We start from the raw sequence: 8,215 nt of genomic DNA, 5'->3' as shown, positions 1-8,215 counted from the left end.
GACTACGAGAACACTACTCTTTGATATAGGAGATGTCAACAACCCGGTCGCCTTCAAAGTGCCTATCCTTTTCCTCAAGGGCTTTCTCTTCACCAGGATCCCAAGAAAAAAACGGTGGTTGGCAAGAGCCAAAAGAAACAAAAGGACCCAAGAATCCTTCCGCTCCCAAGCAGGACAACATGGAGCATCAAAATACTTCTACCGCCAAGTCAACTCCTACCAACTCAACTCAACCACATGTAGAGCCAACCCATCTCTCAGTTGAGGGAGTCCTCACCTCGATTGGAAACAAAAGAGACTTAGATGTAATCATGGATTCCTCAAAGAGCGGGCACAAGCGTTCCCATGGATTCGATCACTCAGATAGTGATAAGGAAGCAACAAATATCAAAGAACCCCCAGTCATGGAAGTGTCGCAAAGAAATGAAATCATTGTACCCCATTCATCTGTTCCTGATAACTCCTCAGAATGGATTGATATCCATAAGTGGAAGGGAAAGAAGGAAAAATCTATGATAAATCCTAGGCTCTGAGACCGAGACTGTAGTAAATGTATTGTCTTGTAGTGGGTGACCCATGATAGATGACATGATGTAATCTGCTATTTTGAGGTAATACAAATCGACTTACAAAAAAATTAAAACTAATAAAACATGCATATTCATTTTTATTTTTTATTATAGTTGACATTACTTTTCTATTTAGAGAATATTTTATTTTTATTTTTAGAGGGACACATGTCAACTCCATATTCAACATGAACAAAATCGCACATTGCCCTTATACTAGGCTATAAAATGCCTCTCTCGGCACAATTAACAAGATGACCACCATCTTTGTACATACCTTATTTGACCATAATGAAATGATATTTTAAGGTCCATGAGACTAAAAATAGTCTATGAGACCAGTAGTTCCCTGTTTTTTGCTCTTTGCAATTCAGTGCTTTTCCGATTCAAATTGATGATGAGTTGACCCAACCTTCCAACAATCCCCTCGCTAAAAAGACAATGCCAAGAAACTGATGCTAACATGTTCTCATAACTTTCTCTGATGTCTTTGAATGCATCACATTCCAAAATGAAATGTTTTTCCGATTCCACAGCCCCAGACGTGCAAAATGTACACACCTGTTCTTCCCAAGCTTCTTTAGGCCTTTTCCATTGTCCTGTTTCACACCGAAGTTGATGTGAGTTGGTCCTTAATTGAGCAATAAGAACCTTTGCCCTCCACGAAATGTTAGCTCCAATGAACTCTTTTTGTTGTAAATCACACGTAGGGTTGAATTCCTCAATGTAATATTTCTTCTTTCTACCCAACTCTTTTCCCCATACCTTTTTACGAAACTTCTCCATAACAAAATCCTTTAGCTCCTTGCTATTTGTGGGACAGGTATTGAGGTAGATATTCCATTTTTGAATCCATCTAGTTTTGTTTCATCCATGTTTTCTTTTTTCCACTGATGCCTTCATTGAAGATAACACTAGGCCATCTACCTACTCTCATTTGTTCAATTCTTTTTAGGTATCTTATGAGCCGCACCATAGCAATTGCTTCAATGGAAGTTGCTCATGTTTCACTCAACATTATCTCATAAGGTATTGCACTTTTTATTTTGAACTTGCTCATGATCAAGCGTTTTTGGATTTTCTTGATTTGTTTCCATTTTGAGACGAGAGTGCTGCTAGCCCACAATTCACACCCATATAGCATCACTGGACAAATTAGGAGTCCAAAAAGCACTTTAATCGTTTTCCAATCCCATAACTCTGCCTCTTTACATCTATTTTGAAGAGCATATAATGCTTTCCACCCTCCTAAAATTCTCTTCTTTTTGCAGTCCTCCCAATTGAGTTTGTTGTTGAAATCAATCCCAAGGTACTTGTACTCGTTTACTTCTTCAAGAATGTTTCTTCAAAGAAGAAAGTATGCTGGCTTTGCTTCCTTTTATTAGAAAAAATCATTATTTTGGTCTTGCTAGTATTGACGCAACTGCTCTACAAAAATGCTCAAGGGCATATAAGTGCATTTTCAATCCATGGGCCGATTTAGAAATCAATACAATATCATCAGCATGTAAAAGAAGCTTTATCACAAACTCCCCCAACCGAACACCATATCCACCTTGCAAATTTAGCCACTGTTCCAATTTATCAATATATAGACCAAAAGGAGTGGGGGATAGAAGATAACCTTGCTTGACTCCAATGTCACTTCTAAAGCTTTTTGAAATACCTGACGAGGTTCTCATTTTGACTTTCACTTCTTCATAAAGTCTTTGGACAGCGGCTCTATAATGCACATGAATTTCAAGTTCTTCCATTCTATGCCACAACTTATCCATAGTATCTTGTATATTATTTACTACTAATTCTTACAATCAGGCCTGGAATTTGACGTCTTGTAGGACGTATTTCGTGTTCCAAGACGTATTTGACGGGCATTGAAAAAATTTCCACGTCAAATTTGACGTGTGTTATACACTTGTAACTTGTCAAAATGATGTTTAATTTCAAATTTCAACCGTCAAAATTGATAATACCTCTACAAACAAACGTAATGCCTAGAATTATGAATGGACTGAACCGGTATAGAAGAGAGTTTGTAATGCCTAGAATTATGAATGGACTGAACCGGTCAAGAAGAGAGTTCAAACTTAGTGGCGTACGGTTTTGGTTTGGAAAGAGAAGGGCAAAGAGATATAATTTAATTTTACGATGATTGAAGACTTTATCTATTGAATATTTATAGAACAAAATATATAAACTCATAACTAGTTAATATTTAGACATATTTATTAAATATTTAAAATTAAAATTTATATAAACTCATATATCATTTCATTTTTATTATAAAATATATATATATTCTTTTATTTTTATAAAAAATATATGTAATTTAATATATTAAATAGTTATAAAGTAAATCAATTATTATTTTTTCTATATTGAATATCCAAATCACAACCCTCTCATGTCTACTTTTGCTTTCTATATTAGAGAAAATATTATTTAACCTTCATGGGCTCCTCCAACATTGTTGTTGTGCTCCCCTATTGTTCTCCTATTCACCTTTTCTTTGTTTAAAGCAAATTTTTCAAAATTAGCCTCTCTATATTAGAGAAAAGATTATTTAACCTTCATGGACTCCTGCAACATTGTTGTTGTGCTCCCCTATTGTCCTCCTATTTACCTTTCCTTTGTTTAAAGCAAAATTTTCACAATTAGCGTGTTTAACATAACCATTTTATTTAGCTTTTCACAAGGCTTCATGTTGAAATAAGCCTTCATTTGTTTAGCAAATTTAGGAAAAAACAAAGTACTCTGCGAAGGAGATTAATGAATTTTGAAATGTAAAAAGTAGTTGAAAAAGAGTTTTTGATAAGGGGAGGTTGATATTCATAAATTTGCTTAAAACGTGGAGATTAAAAGGCGGAGATTAATGAAGGTTGAAATGAAAAAAGTAGTTGAAAGACAGTTTTTTTGATAAAGAGAGGTTGACATTCACAAATTTGCTTAAAACGTAAAATGAGAGGCATGAAAAATAAAGTTGAAATGCAAAAGGTAGCTAAAAGAGAATTTTTTGATAAAAAGAAGTCCACACTCACAAATTCGCTTAAAACGTAAAATGAAAGGCGTGAAAAATACTAAAACGTCATCAAATTTTCATTTGACGGGCAACAAGAATTTGAAATTCCAGGCCTGCTTACAATTAATATGAATACTAATTACTTTTAAGATAAAGGAATTTTATAATTGTAAAAGTAATTTCAATATATTATTTTTTTATTAAAAACTTTGTATACAATTTTTAAACAATTTTCTATATTTTGTAAATTTAAAAACTTAATCTTTATTTTTATATCTACCTAAGTTTCAAAATGCTTTGACTCTTAATTAATTTGCAAATTTTTGGGAACTATTTCCAAAATTTTGGTAAACCTAAATATTATTTTTTTTTAAGAAATTGAAAATTAATTTTCGAATTTTTAAAATTTGAATTTCTAATTTTTGATTAATGATTAATTTTATGTGGTTTAAAATCGATTTTTCAGAATTCAAAATTATTTAAAAAAACAAAACCTCTAATCGCTAAGTGTCCTCATAAATTAATTATCTATTTTTTTTTCAAATATACGAATTTTTCCATAATTGATTTAAAATATATATATATATATATATTTTCATAATTAATATTTTCTCTCTATTCATTATCATACTCATTTTTAACAAAAAATATTTATTAACCTACAATCATTCTTGGCTTGCTTTCTATTATTGTATTCTTTCTAATAACACTGTTTTTTAAATTTTTTTCCATTAATATATTTTATTAATTATAGTGTTTTTAGAATTTAATTTTTTAATTGTTACCGACTTTTTTTTCATAAAACTATGTTATTATATACCAATAGATTATTAACAATTTGATTCCCCTCCACCGAAATTGTAGTGTTTAAATCATGCACTTAACTAATTTATATAATCACATTCACGTTATAAAAATTCTCTAATTTTTGTATAAGAAAGAGATACTAAATAACAATTTTACATATTATAAGAAAGAATTATATAAATAACAATTTTGCATATTATACTTGTTTTATATAAAATTCAAAACATTTAACCATTACGATTAACTTAACCAAAAAAACACCGTTTATATAACATATTCAATATAATTATTTAATTAAAGAACGAAAAATAAATAGAATAATGAATCCGTTAATTTTATATATTCAAAAAGTACGGCGTCAGACCAGCCTAGACTGGAAGTGGGTCATTTGAATGGGAAAAACGGTCCACGATGAGTGGACCAAAAGTCAGAAGCGTTTATTATAGCTTTGCAGTACGGATATTATTATGTTTAAGTTCACCCTTGACCAAAAAATGCCTGTGAAATTTCACCGACTTACACCTTACCACACCAAATTTTACAACTTTTTCCTGTCCCGGGATTGGTCAAATGCCAGAACAATAAAAATGAGAAACAAAACAAATTCCGAGTCTAATATAAGAGTCAGTGGCTAAGTTAAATAGACTGAATTCCACGCGACATTTGCCACAAAAAGAAGAAAAACGGCCCCACGCCTTCCCTCGCGCAAGAATTCATTACTATCTTCTCAAGTTTATACAGATTAGCAAATCCCCGCCTCCCTAGAATTGATTTTGGAAGAGTACGAGAGCATAGCGCATATTAGATCATATCATGGGACAGGTATTTCGTAAGCTGTTCGATAGTTTCTTTGGAAGCAGAGAGATGAAGGTACGCTTATTCTTCTCAAATTTGAATTTTAATAAACAATCCCTCTGTAACTTTTTGGAATGTTATCTGCTTCTGAAAATTTGATATGGTGTTCAATAATTTAATTTATGCTGTCTTGTTTCATGGTGTCCTGCATGTTACAACTGCCATAATTCTCGAGGTCATTGCTTTATTTCACAATTTCTATGGCACATGGGGTTTTTTTTGTTAAAATTTGAGAAGGGTGTTGCCTCTGGTTATACTGATCTAGTCTCCGCAGTTCTCGCAGAAGAGGAAACGAGGTTCTAATAGCGTGGGTAACTTGCCGAACACACCAGTTTGGTGTTTTGGTTAAGGATCCATATCCACATCCAAAGGTAAAAAGTTTCTGCAGTTTTTTGATAATGAGAAGTATAATAATTTTGGTAATGAGCAGTGTAATTATGAGTTAGATGAGCAGCCAATGGTGATGAAATTATTTCAGCTTTTACTATTTCATAGAAGGTCTCATTTAGATATGATCCTTGTAGCCCTAATTTGCTCAGAATGGATAAATAAAAGGTCTAATTTAAATATGATCCTTGTAGCCCTAATTTGCTCAGAATGGATGCTTAAAGTTAGGAAGTGGAGTGGTTAAAATGATTATTAAAAATTAAAAATTGTGAGAAGAAGGGGGAGCTATGGTAACACAACATCCATGGGGTGTTCAAGATCTCAGTTCTGTGATTCCCGTCGCTGACTTCCCAAGTTACTGCATCTGCTAAATCATAAGTGAGAATGGAGGTGCCTATTAAGCACGTGGTTACTTTTAAGCCCTGAGTTTTGCTAGTTCAAAATCAAACTAAACAATTTATTGTGTCTGCAAGATTTGATCTATTGCCTATAAAATTCATTTTTAGCTGTGGTCACACTAAAATTTCAAATATATGTCTCTGTTCTTGTTCATTGAGAGACCTAACGTGGCTTCGGGTGAAAAAAGCTTGCATTTTCAAAATTCATTTTTGAATTTACTTGTTTATCTTTATTCAACTTAATTTTCATGTTCAGTTAACAAGCCCTTTTTCTAGTCCCTGGGATACTTTTAAATAGTGCCCCCTATTGTAATCTCTGTTCTTGGAATTCGGGCTATCTCCTACCATATTCGGCAATTTAAATAAGATTGAAGAGATTATCAATTTTCTAAAGGAACATTAGATATGTGGTTCTATAGTATAATGAAGGATGATTGTGCACAGTTTGTCTCTAGTTTTCATAGAATATCTATGAGCAAGATAGTTATGCTATTCATTTGTCTTGACATTTTATCTGAATTGGATTGTGTTACCCACCATTTTCTGCGTAATATCCAAAGGCCTTCCCTTATTTAGTTGTGATGGTCCTCAACCGGCAGCCAACAGCCCCTTGCAGCCACCAACTAGCTCATTGTGCCATTTCTCTGCCACCTGAGCTAGCCATGTGGTCCCTCGCATATCTGCCATGATCGTATGTTTGAAGGTGGGCCTCCCGAACCTAAATTTATGCCTTGTCGTTTGGAAATTGAGAGATTGCCATTCAGAGATTGCTCGTGGTTCACTTACTGGGCAAGGAAGATGCCCCTGATCCATCATGCCCAACTGACCCCAGATTTGCACCATACACTTGGCAGATGATCGAGGACTTGCACAATGATGTGGCATCATCACCTACACCATCATCCTAACCCTTGCAGTTGATCTACGGGGATCTTCAATTCGTTTGGAGACCCATGAGCACACTTATGTGCCCCCACATGTCATTTGGTGCACCACAGGCTATTACAAGGGGCCACCCCTTGCCCACTGCTTTTGAGGGCCGTACTCTTCATTGTGGCACTCTTGGACCTCATTAGGCCTCTTAAAAGGCCCTACAACATGCATAGATTATTATTTGACCTCTTGAGAGGCTTGCTTTTTCATTTATGAGCTAGTTTGGTGGGCTTGTCACCAAAGGTTGAATTATTAGAACATTATTTTATTTTTGGGGCTTATGTAGGCCAAGGAGGCTAATTCGAACTCCTAAGTTGTGTATAAATACAAGTGAGATGAGTTCATTTCTCATCATCACTTTGGATTGGATCTTTTCTCTCTCTTGAGATTTTCGCACTTTTTCTAGAGGATGAATTGGAGTTTTATGGATGAATTTTGATGTGTGGATATTGGTCTATCTTCTCTTGGAGCTTCTCTCTTGTCAATTGTGAATGGTTGGATATATTCTATTACATGTAAGTACATGCTTTTAATGTTATTCTTGTTTTATTTTGTCATATATATTGGACTGAGATTTTCGCTGTTCTAGGGCTAATTGTTGCATGCATTTACTGCTTAAAATTGTGGGATTTTGTCTCTATTATAGCATCTCTCAATGTATGGGCCATGTAATATGAATGAAATCTCCTAGGGGTAATTCTATCAAAAAATTTGACCTTGATAAGTCATTTCCTTTGCACATCAAAGTATAAAAGCTACAAGATTGCTTCTCCTTGATCTAGAAGGCTAGCGAAGTGATCTTGAGGCCTCCTTGACTGGGAATAAAGAAATCCTACTCATATTCATCATAGAATCCATTCTCCCTAAGATTAAGGCATTGATCTACCAAAAGATGGTCACCAAAATCACATTCTTTCACCTCCTTCTAGGTCTAGCCAAGTTGGGGTATCTAGGGCATCAATTTCTCCACAAGCTAGCCCTCCAAAAAGTTCGATCTCTTAGGATCTCCTGCTCTGGTCTTTCCTCAAGCTCTCTTCCAATTTTGAAGCCATTTTGACGGTGGAGTTGGGAGAAAAGCCAAGCCCTAGCTCCGGGATCAAACTTTGCCTTAACATCCCCAAGGTTAGTACTTCAAAGGGTCAAATTAACACCTTCAAGTGAAAATTCTTTCTTTGATCCTTTCCCCACCTTGTCTAGGGTAAAAACATCATTGGTTCCTATACTTATTCCCTCTATCTTAGATTGGG

At 34.4% G+C, this 8,215-nt stretch overlaps 1 protein-coding gene across 1 annotated transcript in view; it reads left to right on the top strand.

Moving 5' to 3' along the window:
- The first annotated feature begins 4,991 nt into the window (after positions 1-4,991).
- The window catches only part of LOC149219297 (ADP-ribosylation factor 1-like), a 245,672-nt gene continuing 242,448 nt past the window's right edge, over positions 4,992-8,215 (top strand). Inside the window, exon 1 of the mRNA XM_089384312.1 lies at positions 4,992-5,265. Within this exon, the coding sequence (XP_089240438.1) occupies positions 5,209-5,265 (57 nt within the window). The 5' untranslated portion in view covers positions 4,992-5,208. The remainder of the gene's footprint in view (positions 5,266-8,215) is intronic.

This window comes from Pinus tabuliformis, chromosome Q, assembly GCF_031772625.1.
Source record: "Pinus tabuliformis cultivar Carrire ecotype Pingquan chromosome Q, CPIR1, whole genome shotgun sequence".
Taxonomy (NCBI): domain Eukaryota; kingdom Viridiplantae; phylum Streptophyta; class Pinopsida; order Pinales; family Pinaceae; genus Pinus; species Pinus tabuliformis.
This window is presented reverse-complemented; position numbering and strand designations above follow the sequence as displayed.